Raw genomic sequence first — 22528 nt, 5'->3', positions numbered from 1 at the left:
AGATGAGGGTGCGAGGAGCTCCACCTCCACCTCCACCTCCACCTCTCCTCTGCTAGAGCTCTGCTGTGGATTGCGGGCGAGCCTTTTCTAATATATAACACACACACACACACACACACACACACACACACACACACACACACACACACACACACACACACACACACACACACACACACACACACATTGAGGGGTGAATGTGTAATCCAGACCAAGAGGAGGTGGGATTATGCACATAACCTTTGACCGGCTTTTCTTTGGAATCAGAACAGATTAGTGTGTGTGTGTGTGTGTGTGTGTGTGTCTCTCTCTCTCTCACACACACACACACACTCTAAGTGACATATTTGAATGATACCCAGATTAGACGCCTTCTGTTCTCTTCAGTTTGCCTTCCTGACCGCGATTCTCCAAAACTCTCCAGGACACAACAACACCGAGACGCGGCCAACACATGGTAACCGATGGATTACCGTGACGATTACGTTCTTAATCTTCAGTTTAATTGTCTATAATAGCGTAGCACGTCGTCTTCTGCCTCTTCAAACTAATCTACGTTTGACCGGTTTGGGATTTTATCAGGCAAAAACCATGTCGGTAAACATCTGCTTGTGTGGCTTCTTCGGTAAGAAGATAAGCGTCTTGGAAGACAGGGTGAGCGACACATATTCCTCCAGCGGGCTTCTTACCGCGTGGCGAACATAGCTCGGAGGGAGGAAAAGGTGGCGGCGTCCTCCTTCAGGGCTTTGAGCTCGTTCCTCAGCTTCATCATGGTCTCGGTGACCATGGCCTTCTCGTTCTCGTACTTGCTCTTCAGGTTGGCCAGAGCGACTTCGGCCGTCTGTGGGTGGGTGAGAAGAACAAAGAGGGGTCAGAGCAGCTGGAAGGCGTCGGGGAAGTGGAAGTGGGGGTGGGGGGTGGGGGGAGGGACTTCCTGTCGCAAGAAGTCTGTTAATACGGACCATATCCCCTATTTCAGTGCACTTGTTATTGTTAGCTGCTGCTCGTAGGTGTGTGGTTTACGAGGGGCTTTCATGTGCGCTAATGGTCACTGACTGACCACACGGATACTTTAAAGGGACAACTGCATACACAAGGTGTCTTGGGGGGGGGGGGGGGGGGGGGGGGGGAACACACAGACCCTCTCCGGACAGCTGTGTTTGTTATTTAAGATCTCGTCTGCGATGCATTTGCTGCAAACAGCTGAATGGAGCCGAAATAGCTGACCGGCTCCTCCTTCTGTTTCAATGGAAAAAGAAAAACGACATGTGTTTTGGGGCGCGACGCCCGACGTTGAATGCAAAACAAAAAACACCGAACCTGCTTGTTGGCCTTGAGGACGGTGCGCAGGGTCGCGATCTGCTCCCTCTTGGTGCTCAGCAGAGATTTCAGTTTGAGGATCTCCTCCATGCAGGCTTCCTTGTCCTTGTCCGCCACGGTGCCGAGCTCCAGAGAGGCCACCCTCTGGCGCGACAGCTCCGTGGTGCGGTCCACGGCCAGCTGCAGGTGCTTGATCTGGTCCCGGATGATGGCCACCAGGTTGTAGATGTTCATGGGCTCGCGGCGGTGGTCCGACCCGGGGGACGGCAGCGAGGAGACCGGCGAGGGCGCCCCGTCGCTGGCGTCGGCCCTCCCGGGCTCGGGGAAGAGACCCTTGGTGAGCAGGATGGGGGAGCGGCGGCCTCGGCCCTCCGGGCTGCTCCGGCCGCCCTTGCCCTCCTTGTAGAAGTCGAGCATGACGCGGTTGGGCGTCTCGTTGTTGCACATGCAGACGTGGTTGTAGAGGGTGGCCAGTTCTTCGCTGAAGGTGACCAGCTCGTCCTGCGCCACGCTCAGGCTGCCCTGGGACTCGCCTGCCACGTCGCTCAGCTGAGGACGCGGAGAGGAAGAAAAGGCGCTCGGTTACGCGCGGTCAAGACACCAAATTGAATATCAAAACGTTGATATATAAAAAAAAAATAATAATAATTTTAAAAAAGCAACATCTCACCTTGCGCACTTCCTTCTCCAGCTTGGCCTTCTCCACTCGGTCTGTGTGGCTGGTCTTCTCCAGAGTCGCCAGCTTCCCCTCCAGCGCCGTGACGTCGATCTCCAGACGGGTGCGCACCTCTTCGTAACGTGACTGACAGGCCTGGTATTCAGTCTTCAGAGTCTTCAGCTCCTCCTTCAGCTCTCCGGCTTCAGACACGGCGACCTGCGCAAAGCCCAGACCCGTTGGTTGAGAATGGATAAACGACACCGATGGGTTTTCCTCCCCGTCTGCCCTCAGCTGTGCATGAGACCGGGTACCTTGTACTTGCACTCCAGTATCTCCGGCCCGTTGATGTCCACCTCGTAGTAGTCTCCGTCCTCGTTGCTGTCGCGCTCCTTCTCGTTGTCCAAGGCGGACTGGCGCTCCTTGCTGGCCTGCAGCTTGCGGATGGCGGCGAGGTTCTCCGTGAGCCGGTTGACCTTCTCCTGGTGCTCGGACAGAGCGCCGTTGGCCTGCTCCAGCTGTTTCTGGGAGTCCTGCAGGGTGGACAGCAGGTTGACCTTCTCACGCTCCATCTAGGGGAGTAGAGAGGCAGAGACGTTCATGAAGTGAATGATTCTTGCATTCGAAAAAAAAAAAAAACAGATCACATTTAAAGATCAGTGGATTATCCGTCAGGCGGTAACTCCACCCGGCTATCAGGCTTGTGTTTGAGGCTCGTTGGCCGGCCGCCCAGCATCAGAGTCACAATGACCTTGACAATGCTGCCGGGCCGGGTCGTATTACACACACACACACACACACACACACACACACACACACATGCAGAGGGAAGCACTGACAAGCTGATCTATAAATAATGAACAAGTATCGTGTGCACGCTCATCTGCATTGTTCATTAAATCACATGTTTAATTACAAAGTATGAAGCATGGCACATTACGTCAACAGATATTTAGATAAATAAATCAGAACGAGAGGAACTGAGTGCCTCCATGAGTCAAGGAAGCTTTCTGGTTCCTGCCTGGAATCTGTGGGCTGACCCGGCAGTGTGACCCGCTGCCACTGTGGACATCGAGGTCACTTTTGACTTTTCTTTATTAAACCAGCGTCCGTGTTTATGTTTAATGAGAAAGAAAAAAAAAAAGCAATCCCTTCGACCTCAAAACAATGATTATCCACAGGTTGGCCCATACCTTCTGGTTACCATGGTGCCCAATCAAGCGTGGCCTCGGACTCATGGGGTGATGAGCAAGCAGATGGCGGGTCCACTGGGGCCTCCACCAGCCTGACGGAGCCCCGAAGGGCGTGTGTGTGTGTGTGTGTGTGTGTGTGTGTGTGTGTGTGTGTCTCTCCCTGGATTAACTTTGCTAGAAGGGGATTTAGATCCCTGCAGCCGGTCAGGATCTACTGACTCCCACTTTAAAGACACACCTTCACTACAAGCTGAGACTTGTTGGATGATAAAGAATATCTAGAGAGAGAGAGATGGCTTGATTGCTTTTGACTCTCATTATATTGCTATTGATTCGCTCTTCACCCAACACTACAGAAACAAGTCATTCACACCCCCAATCGATTGTTACTCATCGGTAGAACGGAGAGTTATGAATCCCTTAAAGGGGGTCGTAGGGGTCGGCGATATCTTTTACCTGCATCAGCTGCTGTTTGAGCTTCTGGATCTCCGAGATGTTGAGTTCGCTCAGCAGGTCGTCGACGAGGCTGGGCGCGGGATGGAACGCCTCGTCCTTCTCGGGCGCGGCGGGGATGCGGTTGTCGCAGGCGATGGCGTTGGCCAGCTTGGCGAAGCCGTTCTCGTACCCGTGGAGGGCCTCGTCGTTGTTGGGCTCGGTGCCGGCGTCGTCGCCGAACTTCAGTCCGTCCAGGGAGATGCTGAGGGGGCTGAGGGGAAAACGAAAGGAGGGTCGCGTTGGTGTTCGAGGCCTGCGAGCGTCTCGTTTTATTTTATTTTAATTAGTTTGTACCTGTGACAGAGCGTGTCTCCGATGCTCATGTAGTGGGAGAGCTCTTTCCTCAGGGACGCCTTCAGCTCGCGCTCGGTCTTGATGGTCTCCACGGCCTCGCCCAGCTGACGCTCGGCGATCTCCTTCAGCCGGATGGCGTCCTCCAGCTGGCTGTTGAGGAACTGGGTGTCCTCCTCCAGACGACGGATCTCGTGCTTCAAACCCTCAAACTCCACCTGGAGGGGGGGGGGGGGAAAGAGGGAAGACGCCTTCGATGAGTTGTTTTTTAGATTCGCGGAGGAAATAAATACGACTGGCTCGTGTGTGGCAAACCACGCTGGATCAAAAAGAACGGCCATTATTCGAAAAGATCATGTTGATTGAGGACACGTCCATTTAATTTCCCTTTCTAATTAGTTTTAAGTTAATTGGATTGTGGAATCCTTTTCATATCGGATGTCAGAAGAGACGCTCTTGTTTTGTTTCATGCCCTCTGATGAGTCCAGGGTGACGACGGCATACGGAAAAAGAATTAACAGCTCCAGCATGAAAGCCGACATCAAATGGAAACGTCCGACTTGGAAATGCAGCTCTCGTTTTATGTTTGCGGATGGTTGGATTGGGTTGTTTCCCCCCCCTCCCACTCCCATTTGATTAACAATATGAAGTGTTAGAATCTGGGAGGAGAGCCGTTAAACACTTCGACAACCGGACGGGAAGCTGCTTATCTTTTTACTGCATCGGAGGACGTTTGTTATTATTATCATAATTACGTCTGAATATTAAAGCGCTCGCGTCTAATCAGGGGGGAATTTACTGGGCAGGAAATCCATGTTACCTTTGTTTTAATTGTGTTTGCTTTAGTTGTGGTCGACTGCGTCGCCGGGTTTTGGTTGCTTGGCAACGACCGGCGCAAAAGAAGCGCCTGGCTGGCGTTCTACAAGAGTGAACCGCCCCCAATTGAGGCCAAGAATGTTCTGCTCCGCCCTCACCTGGCTCTGCTTGAGCGCCGACACCTGCTTCTGCAGCGAGATGTTCTCCTCCTCCAGCTCCGTGTAGTCCTGCAGCAGGCGAGCCTCCCGGAACTTGTACTCCTTGATGTCGTCGCGCAGCTGATTCCTCTGGAGCTCCACCATCTGGCTGTTCTGTGGGGCCAAAGGAGGAAGAGGAGGAAGAAGAGCTGTCAGAGACCAGGACTTCACTCTCGTTTGACTTGAGCGTCGGAGAGATTGACGGGATAATTGTTGCTTTAGTTTAACCGTTATTGTCACATCGTCTCTTTAACGCTCCAAATCATGCTAGATAAGAATGGGCTCCCATCTGCCCAAACCCGTTGTGTCTGTGAGTGTGTGTGTGTGTGAGTGTGTGTGTGAGAGTGTGTGAGCGTGTGAGTGTGTGTGAGCGTGTATGAGAGTGTGAGTGTGTGTGTGTCAGGTGTCTCTCTGGGCAGAGTGCCACAAGTGTGCCAGCCTGCCAGCTCCGATGGCACCAGAGAGACTGAAGCCTACTTATGTCTCTTGTGCTGACAGGCATTCAACGGCCGGGAAGCACTCTGATGTTCTATTGGTCTAATGTTCTATTGGTCTAATGTTCTATTGGTCTGATGTTCTAATGGTCTAATGTTCTATTGGTCTGATGTTCTAATGGTCTAATGTTCTATTGGTCTAATGTTCTATTGGTCTGATGTTCTAATGGTCTAATGTTCTATTGGTCTAATGTTCTATTGGTCTAATGTTCTATTGGTCTGATGTTCTATTGGTCTGATGTTCTAATGGTCTAATGTTCTATTGGTCTAATGTTCTATTGGTCTGATGTTCTAATGGTCTAATGTTCTAATGTTCTATTGGTCTGATGTTCTATTGGTCTAATGTTCTATTGGTCTAATGTTCTAATGGTCTAATGTTCTATTGGTCTAATGTTCTATTGGTCTGATGTTCTAATGGTCTGATGTTCTATTGGTCAAATGTTCTATTGGTCAAATGTTCTATTGGTCTGATGTTCTAATGGTCTGATGTTCTAATGTTCTATTGGTCTAATGTTCTATTGGTCTAATGGTCTAATGTTCTATTGGTCTAATGTTCTAATGGTCTAATGTTCTAATGTTCTATTGGTCTAATGTTCTATTGGTCTGATGTTCTATTGGTCTAATGTTCTATTGGTCTAATGTTCTATTGGTCTAATGTTCTATCGGTCTAAGGTTTTATTGGTCTGATGTTCTATTGGTCTGATGTTCTATTGGTCTGATGTTCTATTGGTCTAATGTTCTATTGGTCTAATGTTCTATTGGTCTAATGTTCTATTGGTCTAATGTTCTACTGGTCTAATGTTCTATTGGTCTAATGTACTAATGTTCTATTGAGGGGTTCTATCGGGCTCTGTGTCTCTGTTCAGTGATACAAGGACTGATGCATGCAAATTGTAGAAATCAGATGTAATGCAGAAAGTGTCTATTATTATTATTATTATTATTATATGAACTACATACTTAATATGTGCTGATGTTTTCAGTGTGTGTTACTGAGGCCATATTAGGGCTGTTCTTAATCGTCGAAAGCTCCATTCTGTCGACTAATCCATCAGTTTATTTGAAGACAGATCCGTAAAAGAAAAAGGAGAGAAGGAGAGCGGAGGTGGACGTAGGTGTGTGTGTGTGTGTGTGTGTGTGTGTGTGTGTGTGTGTGTGTGTGTGTGTGTGTGTGTGTGTGTAAGCGTCTTGCTCTCGGCAAATATAAACCAACACCAGCGGGACAATTAGCCTCCCCATCCCCAGCCAGGTGGCCCCTCCCCCTCCCGCTGTGACCATGTGGCCGGCCACATCACGACCCCTCCTCTGGGGTATCACTTCAACAGGAAGTCAACCCCGAGAGGCCTTTTCTTTTATTGATTTCAGTGTTATTACCTATTGGAGGAGAGCGGCTGAGAAGCTGGTGAGGCCTTTCAACAACTAGGAGGGCCCACAGTGAGGGCACAGCTTTATGAATTACCAACAGCTTTATTAATAACCACGCTCTCTATGTAACGCGACTCCGGAGACTATCAGGCAACCCAAAAACAATTAGTTTTTCTTTCATTAAATGTGATGTGTTTGCTCGCTGAGGTTAAGAACTAACCGACACAACATGATGTTGCCGGATCCCCGCGCTCCTCGTTTGATCAGAGTAATAATTAATCAGCGTTTGAAGGCGCATCAATATTCATCTCACGAGCACGGGGGCCCGATGTTAGTGCATAATGCAGGAGCTCACTGATCGGTCCTCCCACTAAGCCTGCGCACTGTGGTCCTGACTTCTGAATCTGAATAATAATAAATAAATCAGTCACCCCCTTAATATAACCACATATATATATATATATATATGCCGGGGGGTGGGGGGGGGGGGGGGGGGGGGGGGGGTTTACACCGAGCTGATGATTGACAGAAGCTGATTTGAAAGGTTGAACAGCATTTAAATCATGGAGGAGCGCACACACCTCTCCTGGGAATGTTTGCAATATATTGTGGTATTTGTGTGTGTGTGTGTGTGTGTGTGTGTGTGTGCGTGTTGCACGTGCACACATTTTTTTCCCGGTCCGAGCTTCTTCCAAAACCGTATGAAAATCCACCGCTCCCAACTCAAAAGCTTTCTTTTTTTTAGCAGTTAAACTGCTTTTGACGGCACAGTGTGGCGTTGAGCCGGATTAAATCCATAAAGCTCAACGGTAATTTTTTTTCGCCGAGTTTGAGCCACTATAAAACTCGGGCTTCTGGGGGGGGGGAGGGGGGGGGGGGGGGGGGGGGGGAAGAAACCGCTCCGTCACTTAGCGAGGTGGCGAAGTTTCATTCAGGCTTAACTCGAGTGTAGATTAAGAATGTTTTTAATGCTTTGTCGAAGGCTCCGCTCTTAATAACTTCGGAGCGCTTTTTTTTGTTTGTTGTAAATATGGATTTCTGCAAATCCATAGCAAATCCAATGCAGCCTGCATTAACTGTATTATTAATGCAATAGCACAGACATATGTGTCTTTTTCTTCTTGCACTCTCACTCCGCTGACCTCGCATTCACTCTCCATCCCAGGAAAGAGCACATGATCTGGATTTCTACAAAGTGCAGTGGGGTTCCCAAATGACACCCAGCGCAGGTCAATACTCATGTTTGTTTTTCCACTTGCTCTAATACCACTGACCTCAATTTTGCCTTTGCGACAATATTTCTCTCATTTTCCAACCTCCTCCTCCTCCTCCTCCTCCTCCTCCTCCTCCTCCTCCTCCTCCTCCTCCTCCTCCTCCTCCTCCTCCTCCTCCTCCTCCGGGCTTTTAGAGGCCACGGTCACAGTCGAATGTCTTCCTCCTACGGAGCTTTTAGTTCCATCATATCCATCCAACCTATCAGATATATAATTTAACAAAAAGACGTGGAGAGGGGCGGGCGGCCATGTTGACTAGATCTCTGGTGAGTCTTCTGAGTCTTCAGTATGCTGATGATAAAACACTTCATAGGTCAGCAGGTCAACGTCACGCCAGAATGAGTTCAATCTAACTCTACAGAGCTGAGCGCATCGCAGGATCTCAGGAGGGACGAGAAGTCTCGACCCCCCCCCTCCCCCAGTGTGGGTTGAGGAGTAATGAAGCTCAGGGGCCGCCGTCGCCACTGTCACCGGTTGGGAATGTGGGTGAAAGCAGATCTGCTTTTATCCTCCTCTTTCCGCTGCAAGCAGTTGTCACTCTCTCCAGCCGACACGGACTCCATTACGGAGACAGGACACCCCAAGTCAAGGTCACACACACACACACACAGAAAAGGAGCCTTTGCCGATGGCCCTCTGTCCAGTGTGTGACTGTTGAAGAGCCCACAGGGTGGAAATGTGCCCGCACGCACTTAAAAAACAATTAGAGATTTGGAGGTCCTTTGTAGAGGAGAGTGGAGAGATGTGCACCCATTAGCTGGAGTGAATGTGCAGGCCTGTGCAGCGTGTTTGCTGTTGGTTTATTAGGATCCATTGATCCGGCACGGGAAACCTCTTTGGTGCTGCGAGCCCCCGGGGGGGGGGGGGGGGGGGGGGGGGGGGGGGGGGGGGGGGGGTCTTAAATCAAGATGGACGAGCTTCCTTAAAGCCGATACCAGAAGGGGAAACATTATGAGGGATCAATGGCACGTCTTCTTAAATGTGTTTTAGGGACACACCCCTCTCAGGGGCTACAAAGAGCCATCAATCTGTGAGGCGCTGTAGGGCGCTGTAGGGCGCTGTGTGCCCGCCCCCCCCCGCCCCCCCGCCGAACATCTGGAGGCTTGTGAGTCCTCTGTGGGTCGCCCGTGACAGCTGGTGCCGGTGCGAGAATAAAAAATGGAAATCGAAGCGGCACGTGTCGGAGTTTTCACGCCTCTTCTTGTTATATTCCTCGTCTCGGTGAGTCTTTTGTCCTCAGAGACCTATTTTTCAACCTTCCTCACCCCCCCCCCCCCCTCTCCTCCCTCCTCCAACTAGCACATGACAGGAGGTGATCCGTCTCGGCATTAATGTCATGAGGAATAATAAGGCGGCGGACATCAACACCTCGGAGCCCTCGAGGAGTCCCATTACATCAGCCTCGCGTCAGACGAAGGAGGAAAAAGAGGAATGGAACAGGAGCAGAAGGGACGTCGAACACAGTTTTTGGGCATTTGACTAGTAAGAAAAATAAAATGGCAACTTGTCGTCAGTTGTTTTGGGGACAACATGACGTGTGACCTCGAGACCCACTGTTAGGCTCCCTTTCTGGACACCAGTGTAGCATGAAAGCACGGTGGGATCAGCGTGCTTTCATGCTACACCGGTTACAGAGAAATAAACCGAACAAAGTCGCCACCGATCTGGCTTCCTACGCCGTGACTGGTTGGGAGGGAGAAGGTTAATGAAGCATTGCAACTCGTGTTACCCTCTTGGCCCTCGTAACATCGCTACCTCCATGAGTCCATCGTTAACGTGGGTTCAGGATGTCGCCCGCAACGGCAACAATACGCAATAAAAAATGGCCGCCGCTCTGACAACTAGAAGTTCTGCTCTCGCGTCCATCTGCTTCCAACCTGCAGCCGTGCACTCTCATCTCCTCCTCCTCCTCCTCCTCCTCCTCCTCCTCCTCCGACCTCTTGAACTCATCCCATCCGTGCAGATGCCCCCCCCCACCCCCACCCCCATCTCTCAATCCGGTTGGAGCGGCACTTCAATTAAGGGGCAAGCCTAATGTCAATGAGGTGGAACAACCAATCATATTCAACATTTGAATGGCGATTGCCATAAAGCACAGCACCATCATTTAAACCGGTTCGGCGTCGGCGAATCGTTTCAGGACGCCAGTCGTCGTTAAACGGCGAGAAGGCGACGGCGGTCACCGTGCGTCAGGAGCTCAGTACAAACCGTCGGGGATTCCCCCCCCCCCCATTCTGCGAGGACGGAGGTAGCCGTCACCAGCAGGCCCATTCCTCTCGAGACACGAGATTGAATTTAATGAAGTCGCGCCGATTAGAGCGCGCCTCCTCCACAATGTTACGTGCTCTCTTACGGAGGTCTAATCCTGTAGACGGCACGCGGCGGAGCGGTGAAATGGGGTCTCGTCGGCGCTCGCGGGGCCCAACTTTCCAGTCTTTGGCAGGGAGGACCGCCGCAGGAGGCTGGAGCGTGATGTCGAAACTAAACGGTGGAGGATTAACTCTAACAACAAAAGACGAGCGCCGATTCACAATGTTGAGCTCCCAGAGCTGTAGAATAATGACATTATCTAGAGTGATTAATTTGGGACGCACACACACACACAGACAGAGAGACGCATTTGTACGCCTCCTCTCAGCTGTACTAGAACGCTCGCAGCCCAAATACCATTTAGCCTTCCAGAGGAACCTCGTAGATGTGCAGGAGCAGAAGAAAAAACTCTGCCACAAACAAAAGGGCGACAGTTAGAGCCCCAACTGTCACAAGCATTCCTGACTCAATATTATTAGCCAGGCTGTCCCAGAATGACAGCTCTCGTCCTCCATCGCCAACGAATTTTAGGCCTCCTCTCTCTCTCTCTTCCAGTCCCATCGTCTCCTATGGCCCCCCCCCCACCCTCTTTCTCTCCCTGCCTGGGCTTTCGGGCTAATTTGAAACCCGGGAGACAAAAGGCGTCTTTCAGTCCGCCTGGCCACAATGCCAGCTTCAGTGCCCTCCATTTTGGCTGCCACACAATAGTACCATTAGGACGGCGTCATTATTTACACTCCAGACCCTTTTTATCTTGCCAATTAGACCCGACTGCTGCGCCAGGGTGTTTATAATGGGAACGGTACCTGCAGAACCACCAGTGCTGTACACAGTTGCGCCGAAGCTGTGGATGAGGAATGCGAGAAAACACCGTATTCCCTTTTCTAAATGATATTAGGAGATTTAAGAGGCATAATATGTTTGTAGGAAGTAATAATGTTTAAGTTGACTGGCTTCTGAGGCACATCTGGCTTCTGTTATAACCAAATTTTACCAAGAGCTGAGCAGCAGCTGACCTAATTATAGTGGAATGTGGAGCTTTTCGTTTTTTTTAAACTCTTTTTTTCCCCCACTAATCTCGGTAAGAAACAACGTTCGTCTCAAGCGAGTCCTGCAGCCGCCTGCCAAAGATTTTTAAACTCACTCCGAAATTACCGAACTTGACCCTGCAAAAATAGACGACTCAGCTCTAATCTGCTGTGCACAAACACAGAGGAGAGAGAGCGTTACACGGAGACGAGGGGCTGAATGTCACCGTGTAGGATGTGAAGCCCGTGGAGCACACGGGCCTTATTGGTTGCAAGGGCGGAGAGGGATGCATGGAACGGGGGTAACGACGTCCGTGTTTTAGCAGGTCCATGCACGCGTTATGTGAGACCTGAGTCGAATAAATCAAAGTTAAAATCTAACGCGAGTTGCTACTTCAAAGCTCGCCTGTCTTTAGTATTCCAGGCTGTTACACGGCTGTCAAGGGAGCGTGGGCCAAAGCAACGGTTCTATAAGGTGAGCGGCTGCCGTCAGATTATTTCCCTTTCATGTCTTTCTATCTTTGCATCAAACAAAGGCGTTCTTCAAAGCTTCGCACATCTCTGAGTCTGTGTGATTTCAACCTGGACGGCTCTCCTGCTGACGGGGTCCCATCGCCGGCTCCATAGCAGAGAAAATAATCACCCGTGCGTCTCACTGCACCCCCCGTCTCTTCTAATGAGGGTAATTAGATGTGAGTATATGTAAATGGGAGCAGTGAAGGGGTCAGACGTTGACAATATAAAATCAAAAAAGGTCAGCATTGCGAGAGTCGGGGGAAGCTGAAGGGAGTGAAATGTGAGAAATGTCTGCAGGAATCTGTGAAGGCTTATGCTCCGACTTCGGGACACAAAGTTTGAGGTGAATTCATAATGAGGCACGTCACTAATGCCACAGCTGGGGCGACAGGTTGAGCATTCAACGGTTCACACCAGTTTAAAACAATAATCGGTTCATTATTTTTAAAAAAAGGTGGAGCCACGGCGTCTTTTGGATCAGAGCCCGTTTCCCATGGAGTCTGTGTTCTTCCTTCGACCCGTCATTAGAACTCCGCCCTGCATCGCGATGGGAGTGGAGCACAAGGCACGAGGCTTGGAGGCAAAGGTGTCGCTTCAATCCGCCCGGTGTCTGTACGCCAGGCGTGACGGGGCGTCAGTCTCGCCTTAGCGTGTCAGAAACACGACAGTTGTGGACTCTGCAGTTACACCCTGAATATTACAGGCCTGGACAGCAATATTCAAAGTATCAGAGGTGAATAAATGTAGGTGCAGTAATTATGCAGCATAAAAAATACAAAGTAAAAAATAAATTCTTACTTGGCTCAACTACACAAAGTAAAATAAATTTAAAAAAAAAAAAGATATACATATATATATATATATATATATATATATATATATATATATATATATATATATATATATATATATATATATTTAAAGACAAAATATATCTATATATATATTCTTTTCTTTGTGTGAAAAGCTGCAGTTTCTTACTAGGCTCAACTACACAGGGCTCGACATTGATCAGAGATTATTATCCGTTTTGTTTTTTTGCAGCTTCAGATAACAAAAACAACAAAAACAACAAACACGATCGTTGTTCTCAGTCGCTGCAGGCCAACAGCAGCAGACAGCCGCCGCTTCAACTGAGAAGAGAGTTCATTTTCAAAGTATCGACGCAGGAAAAAACACCACCAGGAAGACCAGTAGTGCTCTTTGAACACACCCTGCCCAGCCCTCTCGTTGACCCCATCATGGCTGCAGTGTGCGTTAGTAATTGGAATAATTCTGCTCGTAATCGCCGCTCGTACCTCTCTCATCTCCTGGCAGATGGTGTTCAGGCGCTCGTTCTCAGACTGGGTATTGGTGAGGATGTTGCGCGCCTGGCGGAGCTCGGTCTGCAGCTCCAGGACCCTCTGCTCGTAGTAGGCCTCCTTACAGGCCGACTCCTGGATGAGACACTCCTCGCGGCTCTCCCCGTCCGCTGCCACCTTCCTGTGGTTGGAGTAGGCTTGTCCGAAGGCCTGGGAGGCACGATGCGAAAAAAAGAAAAGAGTCGTTATTGAGACAATATGTGTTTTATTCCCTGTCAATGCTACAGAACTATGTGCATGTGTGTAAATCAGGGGAAGAAGAAGAAGAACTGTAACTGTGCTTAAAAGGGACACTAATCTCTACTACTCCAAAAAACAACTCCCAAAACACTGCCGTCGCCCCGTGGAGTTAATCAGGCTCCATCTGGGCTGCATCATCCCATCTTCCCCCTTCACCCCCCCTCCCCGCGGGACGCAGTGACTCCACAGATGGGGACCCCAAACAGGGAAAAGTGGAGCAAACGGTGACTGGTGTCTGGGTGTTCACAGGAGGCCTGTGCTCTAACGCCCTTTAATACCGTAGAAGATCATATAGCAGAGATCCCGGAAGGTCAGCAGATATCATTATGACTTTTTACGGATTTATGAAATTCACGGAGATAACATTTTTTTTAAAAAGACTCTGCGAATTGTTAATATTCTCAGTTAAAACAAAAAAAAAAGGACTGAGAACGGTTTGTGTAGGTTGTGCAATACGAGAGATAGTTTCCATATAAATAGCACCGCCTTAACTCTGACCTTAATTTTTATAAATGGCCTGCGAGGCAGCAAAAATATGAACACAGAAACAGACGGGGGGGATCTCTCTCTCTCTCTCTCCCTCCCTCTCTCTCTCTCCCTCCCTTTTTTTTCCTCCTCCCCTTCTGACTGCATGTCGTGTTAATCCCAGTAATTCCTTTAGAAAAAGGAAAATGTGTAAATGTGCCTCAGTCGCTCTTGGCCTACATGTAGGACTTATTCCAACATGTAAAACTATTTCAGTGGGTCACAGAAGTGTGTGACAGTTACGTCTCGTGCTGCAACATCTCTCCTGTTCCAGGAAAGAGGCGCCGAACACTCACACTGGGAACGCAACGTGCGTCATTCAGAAGCAACCAACGGGTTCCCAATGTTCCCAACGCGAGGAGCCTCCTCTGTGGCAAACCACACATTAACTAAATAATGTCACAAGACCTTTTTCCAGAAGCTCAAATATCGACCGAGCCGAGCTGAAAATGAGCCGATGGATGAGTCGAACGACAGAAGATAAAATCTATCGATTCAAATCTGATGTTAGATGGCAAACATGTCTTAGTTTCAGCTCCTCGGCTGCGAGGAGAACTGCTACGCTAGATGGAGTGATCGTGGCCAAGGTTCATATTGATGTTTATTGACAGCCAAAGGTCTGTCAACAGCCAACGTCAGTATCTCTGCAGATAAGAGTATCTGCTCCTCGTATCTTCCCAATCGCCTCCCTCAACCACAGCGTCAGACGACAGGAGGCCGTATTTCATTAGACAGGATTAACCCAATCAGAAACCAGGGGAATCCCATCATTATAATCTCGGGCGTACGGTGGATATCGAAGCGACTCCGATCAATCCAATCTAAGACGACCGTCCTTCAGACGTAAAAAAAAAAACCCCGAGCCAAAACCCCTTTGACCCCACCCCCCCCACCATGACCTTTTAATCTCAGCTCCACCAAGCGTGGGTTTTTTTTCCAGTTACTTTTTAGTGGACGCACGCGACCAAGCCGCTAATCCCACAGTGAGCTGCACGCCCCGATTCATAATTCATCTTTAGCTTGCCATATGCTGCAGTTTTTACATTAGAGCGTGGATTATTAATCTCTCGCAAAGCTAATCAAAAAGGGCCGGTCTGAAGGTCATTAGCGCGCCGTCAGGAGTGGATTTTTTATAAATTTTTTATCCCTCCGCGGAACCCGACGTCCGATTCCAGATGAGTGCGCGTCTGGCGGGCTGAGGTCGTACCCCCTGCCGGGCTGCTCGTTAGCCGTGGGGAGATCAAAGCTCATCATCCCTGGTCAAAAAGACACTTTAGAAAAACCAGACCATCCGACAGGAGGGTTTTCATCACTTCCTCCTACATTGCTCCGACTAGCCCTGGTCACAAGATGAACACAAGGTCATGAATAAAGACTCTTTTAGGGTTAAGGCTGTGGCTGCTACCGCCTTCATTATTGTTTTTAGGTACAGTCTTTTTTTCCCGTCTGTCGATTAGCTTCATTTTTACAGCCAGCGTGTTCAAACTCAACCCGCCATCGGTGGGCTTATCTTTTCGTCACGACAAAACATCGCCACGAGCTGGAACATGCTGTGACCGCCGCGTTGTCCTCTGAACCGAGCAAAAAATCAGGAACGCTGATTAGAAGGCGCTATCTTAACGGGCGATCACGTCCTTCAGCTACGCGATGGCCGTTCGCCCACGTGGGTTCAACGGGGAACGTGGAGGACGTTAAAGCAGAGAGAATAAAAAACGGATTCCTGCGCATGCTCCTCTGATCCTTTGAGGCGAGAACAGATCAATAGTGAGAGTCTCAGAGGGCCCCCCCCCCCCTCCCCTCCTGTGGAGCTCAAGACAACCGAATGGAAAAGTTATATTTTCACTGTTTCTGTGGGCGTGAAGAGAGATCAGAGGGTATCCAGAGATCGGACTATTGCAGACCCTCTGGGGGGGGGGGGGAATGGAAACATGATGAGACGGCGAGGGGGGAAGTCCTTTCGGCTTCTTTGTCGTGGAGACGGATTGAAAGACGCCAGAGAAGAGAAGTTAACCAAATCCTTTGCTTATAGCCGTACACGTGGGACACATTTAAATGAGGTTGCTACATCGGCAAATTATACCCCCCCCCCCCTCCCCCCTCCACTTGACACGATAATCTCGCCAGACATGCAGTACTGCGCAATACCAGACGACCCCCTCGAGGTGCAGAAACATGATACGAGCGTGCGTTTTGGGCCGATGCCGAGCAGAGGTTTTCCAGCCTCTTGCAGCAGCATTCTTGTGGCATGACAAAGAGGCGCCTGTGACGAACGCTCAACAACACAACACGCTACGTGATTCAGATCGGGCCAGTTAGTCCTGCAGACGGCGAGAGGGGTGATTGCGGAGAGGAGAGAGAATAAAAAACAAACAAAAAAAAGACATAGAAACTAAAAACACACACACACACACACACACACACACACACACACACACACACACACACACACACACACACACACACACACACACACACACACACACACACACACACACACACACACACACACACACACACACACACACACACACACACACACACACACACACACACACACACACACACACACACACACACACACACACACACACACACACACACACACACACACACACAATGGATTCCTCCGCCTCGTGAATCACAGAGTCGGTTAGTGGCGATAAACAGAGACGGGCCTCTCCATCTTCGTTCACAGGCCGCCGTAGAAGGGGCAGATCGCCTCGAGGCATGAGCCCGCTCTATATTTATCAACACTTTAAAAAAAAAAAATGTTTATAAAAGAATAAATCTCTCGAGGCAGAGTGGAACTCGTACGTATGACCTAGAACGACACGCTGGCCACTATTCTAGTTTCACGAGGACATGTCAGAGGAGCTCCGTGTTCGGAACGACGTGGTTCTGGGAGTCACGTGGCTGTGTGTGTGTGTGTGTGTGTGTGTGTGTGCTCCCTGATAAGTGCATGCCATGTCAGAGCCAATGACACTCGCTGTAATGAGCAACAGAGAAAGCTCATTATTTACTTCAGATTCACTTTCATCCCTTGGAGGTCATGATTAACCCTCTGCTGGTTTGAAATCTCCTCTTCCTGCTTTACTCTCAGTTTCTCACCTAAATCGGCAAAGATGTGTCTAAATGTGGACCGTATAAAAACAGGTGTTTACGATTGCAAGATCAACAATAAGTAGAAACTGGGATATTTAACAGTTAGCTGTATGCGAGTCATTATATGTGCCAAACTAACTAATTGAAAACAAATCTGTGCCAGATTGTGGATCTTCTGAATTACAGGAGCAGGACAGAAGAAAGAGGACACACACACAGTACTAATAAGACTCATGAGGCACTTTACACGCCTCGCTGAACCATGATGCAAATGGTCAGAACAGCCTAATTGGGCCGCGGCAGCTCAGTGATACAGAAACCTCTCCACACACACACACACACACACACACACACACACACACACACACACACATGTTCCCTGCTTTACTTCAGGCTGTGATCATGAGACGCTGGGTAGTGCTTTCATTAAGCTCCCGTCGGGGGAAAACTACTACGAATACTTCATATTTTATTCCCACTTCACCTCGGCCCCTAATCCGGAGTCGGCATTAGGAACTCTGTGTGAAGTCGGTCCTCGGTTGGATCAGACTTCACAAATGATGCTTATCTGTACATCAAAGACAGGAGCGAGGGAAAGATATGCCCTCCTGTGTGTGTGTGTATATATATATATATATATATATATATATATATATATATATATATAAAAAAGAAAGGTGAAACACCTGCAAAAGGGAAGACAATCACTGCCATTATCCCGTCTGTCAGCCTGAAGGCACCGTCCTGTTGGTGCTCATGGACTGGCTCCTGTTATTAGGGGGGTGAAAACAGTCATCACGCCTCCGGCAGCGAGCTAAAGAACCTGAACCTGCCCACACTTTATTTTAGCCTTCAGTGTGTACGACGGACGAGGCGAACGCCGCTTTTACACGCGTCCGGAGAAGGGCTTTAAAAAAAAAAAGGTCACAGCGCATGAGAGTGTTTCCTGAGGACTCGAGCTGACGGTTTTTGTTTCTCTCTTCACGGACGCCATGAAAAAGATGGCGGGCAAGATGAACGCCATGGTTTTGTACACTCGGTTTCTGTCGACTGCAGTCAATGAATCCCAAGGAAGCATCTGTTTACCCCTGAATGTTTATCGGGGGCCCATTGTGCGGGCGCTAAATCTGCCACACAATGGAGGAAAAAGACGGTGGGGGAGGAGGAGGGGGGGGGGGGGGGCAGAGACTCAATAGGTCTTATATATTGTACCACCATGTGGATTCTGGAGTTGTTTATCGTCTTTCATATCGCGGCAATGTTCCCCGGCTCCAGTTCTCGGCATTCGCCAGCCTTATCTGAGCCCGCCTGTTCCCCCCCCCCCCCCCCCCCCCCGACCCCTCAGGTGCTGGATGAGATCTCCCAGGTCCACGCGCCCGCACCGCAGGGGGGGACCGGCCGTCGTCATGGCGACGACACCGATTACAGTGAGGCGGGCCCACCGACACAGGTTTCAGAGAGCACAGATTGCTCTCCTCCCTCCGTCTCTCCCCTCTTTGAGAGTTGTTTGCAGAGAGAGCATGTGTACTTTTAACTATTTGTTTTGTTTCTTCGCTATCTGGCCACGACGACATCGTAGCAAACAAGCAGAGATTAGGCCGAGTCTCACGCTCAGTGTGTGTCAGCAGATTTCCCAGAGGAAACGGCTCCCTGAGGAGCTCCAAACGCAGGACTCCCAAGACCCAACAGCCCCTTGCTGTTATTGACACACATGACGGAAGGGAGGGGAGCAGCTGGGGGACACACACACACACACACACACACACACACACACACACACACACACACACACACACACACACACACACACACACACACACACACACACACACACACACACACACACACACACACACACACACACACACACACACACACACACACACACACACACACACACACACACGTTGGGTTTGCAGAAAGAAAGGGTGAAGTAGACATTGAACGTATTTATCATTGGAGACTATTTTTGTAATCAAAACCTGCCACCATTTAACCTTAACAATAATCATGCATTACATTAATATTGTTTATGAGACCCTGATACAGCCCCCCCCCCCCACCCGCCCCATCATTCTAGACTCATCCATTAATGCAGAGACACGTCTCATCAATCAGGGAGAAGCATCGACAGTAAGGGGAAGGGGGGGGGGATCTGCCTCCTTCCTGAGGTTTTCCCATCTAAGGAGCCTCGCGCATTGCCACTTGAATGCAACTTTTCATTTCCTTCTGATCAAATGTTCCTCTCATCACAAACACGGATCACGTTATCTCCCGATCTCTCTCCCATCATCCTCCCAAACCCAGGAGATGGTCTCTTGAGGGCGGGTCCAGACGGAGACTAATGACCTCCCTTCCCCATGTGCAGTAATTAAATCCTGTGTGTGTGTGTGTGTGCAAATATTGCTGAAGCTTCAATAGTAAAATAGCAAAGACATGATTGTCTGCGTTACACAATACGTTCTTCCCTCCCATGTCAACAGGACATGTATACGTATACGTCTCTGGAACAACAGAGCATTCAAGTTAAGATAAAGAAAAAAAAGAGATGAAAGTGGAACACAATGCCTTTAAGTCCCTTTCACGAGATGCATAAGGTACGTCTAGTTTGTACAGGAACATAGCATTTGAGGTCCCGGCCCTTTAAACTCATTAAGCCAGCTGATGGAGGAAGCCCTATTCTTCCTCCATTTAAAAAAAAAAAAAAAAGAGGGAGTGAGCTGGTTCCCACAGGAAATACAAGCATTGCCGGGTGCCCCTCCCTCCTGCTCTCCCCATTTCTCAAGGACCCCTGAGAGACTGGCACACATCCAATTAAAGCCCCTCCTCCGAGCCCAAACCCTAATGTGGTTATTGCTGTACAGGCCCCCCCCCCACCTTCTTATCTCCTCTCCCCGATACCACTGGGTTCTGTTCCCAATTCCTCCCCCTCCTCGGCTCCCCTGTTCAATCGTGCCGGAGGGTGTCAAAGCGTGGGCTCCAGACCCACTAGCCTATTTACAATAGGAGCCTTGGGAAGGAGGAGTGGGGGTGGGCATGGGGGGGCGGCAGATAGGATTGTACGCGACATACCCTCGTTCTCCCCTTCCACTGTGGAAGTTATTTATTTTTAAAAAGGACCCCCAGGGGGCGAAGGGACAGCCCTTTTAGAAATTGGGTTTTGCTAATGTTTGAAAAGATAGCCAATTGAAATATGGAGATGATTTCTGAACCTCATTTTGGGTGAGATGGGAGGACGGTGAGGAGGTCATTTGAGATGAGATGACGAGGAAGCAGAGAGGGGTGTGCCAGTATGAAGTCATGTAAACAGTCTGATCTCTTCATTAGAAACTCCTCTTTAGTTGGTGTGTGTGTGTGTGTGTGTGTGTGTGTGTGTGTGTGTGTTAGGGGGGAGGACCATTTGGATATGCGTGCATGCATCTGTGGGTGGGAACTAGGCACCCACCATCTGTCCACTTATAGCTTATTCCTGCTATTCATATATGCTAATAAGTGTTGCACCCCCATCTCATATCCTTTGTCAAGGGGATAAAAAAAAAAAAAAAAACCCAAGGGATAAAAAAAACTCAATTTACTCTCCGTGTGTCGAAGCCAGGGAAAAGTAAAGCGTCTCACAACATGCGCTAAAGACGTCAATAAAAAGGACGTTTTAATGAATGCATGTTAGGATGGGATTATTTTATAGATTGGAAAACGTGCACATCCCCCCTCTAACCTCTAAAACTACCGACGAGGCCACGGATATTTAGTGCGAGCTATAGCTGCGCGTCGGTTTCCCCGTCTCTGTTGCCGTGGAAATGGCCAGAACAGCGGGGAGGGGACGCGTATATTCCTGCCATTAAAAAAAAAAAGAAAGAATAATCTGCGCTGTTGAGAATCATTCCTTTTCTGAAATGAGGTGACAGACGGGTCTGATGAACCTCATGTGGTCATTTCCTTCTGATCCACGGAAAAAAGATATCCGGACTGACACAGGAACATATTTCATACGCTTCCTCGCCGCTATAAAAAGCCAGGCCCCTCACAAGAAAACAGGACGCATGTCCTGTATAATGTCCTCAATCATGTCGCACAAAAGATAAGGAAGGTTTGATATAGAGCGTAATCTAGAGACTCTATTAAAGAAAAACGATGCAGGCGAGGTTGAAGACCAACTCTGCCCACATGCCGGTAGATGATTCATTTGTTCATATAAGAAACCAGCGTCTCAATAAATAAATAAATAAATTTAAAATAAATAAAAAAATTAATAAATAAATCTTACCGAACTAATAACTAATTACCAGCTGGTGTTGTTTCTCCATAACAGAACATGGACTTAAAACAGAAAAAAACCCACAAATAATAAGTCTCATCTATACAAAAAGAACACAATGAATATTTAAAAGAAATGGGTGTTTAGATTTAACCAGTTGGTTAAAGTACAAACCTGGATGAGACACACACAATGAAACCACACAAGTAAAGTCAGCTGGAAATGTAGGGAGAAGTGTATTTCTCTCTCTCACACACACACACACACACATTTACATCTAGCTCAGTCACGTGCACGCACACTGGCTTCTTTGTTGACAGATTTCCATGAGTTTATGGTCATTGTGCAGCGTAGGCAAAAGAGAAACCGGGAGACCGGGGCGAGTGCCGTAGTGTTGTCGGGGCCGTGCGGCCGTCACTGTGACCTCATCCCTTCAGCATGGACTCTGGTAATTGGATTACATTGGAAGGATCGCAACCCTGCTGGGCCGCCGCATACAGCTTCTAGACGCGCACGATCGACTTCTGCGAATGTTTTTAAAAAAAAAAAAGAAATCCATACAATACCTCGGGGTATTTCACAAAAAAAAAAAAAGGTGTGAACGTGTGTCTACAATTTAAAAAAAAAAAAAAAAAAACTATGCTTTGCAATACAAATAAAAAAGCAACCACTTCATCGCTGCAGAATGTCGGGTTATATTTTATGGACCTACTTTAAAATCAGATGACATAATCACTTTTACTACGGCCAGGAGGCGGGGTCTCGCGAGTGTGACCAGTCGATGACCCACACAAAAAAATACATTGTACGACATCCCACAATGCAACGCTCTACAGGAAGACAAACGCCCGCATACCGAGACACCCGTTGTTAAAGCAGGACTTCTTTTCCCTGCACAAACACTCCGCTCTTTGAACCAAAAGCATTCCAAGAAGCACAAACAGTTGAGACCTGTAACCACTCAAAACAGCCGTCCCCACTAGTGTGTCAACGTGGCCCCCGCTTGAACCGTGGACGGGCGCTGATGGCATTCTGCTTATCGGGAGTTTAAGGACAAAAGCCCTTAAAATCATTACGGATTAACAGCCGGG

General features: G+C 48.9%; 1 protein-coding gene across 2 annotated transcripts in view; it reads right to left on the bottom strand.

Annotated features, from left to right (window-relative positions):
- The window catches only part of LOC117733934 (protein bicaudal D homolog 2-like), a 37648-nt gene that overhangs the window by 8183 nt on the left and 6937 nt on the right, over positions 1-22528 (bottom strand). For both annotated transcript variants that reach the window (XM_034537890.1, XM_034537888.1), the window contains exons 2-9: positions 13253-13465; positions 4929-5081; positions 3958-4172; positions 3625-3874; positions 2290-2547; positions 1991-2194; positions 1321-1869; positions 690-841 (exon numbers count right to left, since the gene is read on the bottom strand). In XM_034537890.1, the coding sequence (XP_034393781.1) occupies positions 690-841; positions 1321-1869; positions 1991-2194; positions 2290-2547; positions 3625-3874; positions 3958-4172; positions 4929-5081; positions 13253-13465 (1994 nt within the window). The remainder of the gene's footprint in view (positions 1-689; positions 842-1320; positions 1870-1990; positions 2195-2289; positions 2548-3624; positions 3875-3957; positions 4173-4928; positions 5082-13252; positions 13466-22528) is intronic.

The sequence above is a fragment of the Cyclopterus lumpus genome, chromosome 7 (assembly GCF_009769545.1).
Source record: "Cyclopterus lumpus isolate fCycLum1 chromosome 7, fCycLum1.pri, whole genome shotgun sequence".
NCBI classification, from domain to species: Eukaryota; Metazoa; Chordata; class Actinopteri; order Perciformes; family Cyclopteridae; genus Cyclopterus; species Cyclopterus lumpus.
The sequence above is the reverse complement of the archived record's forward strand: the minus strand, read 5'-3'. Positions and strand labels throughout refer to the sequence as shown.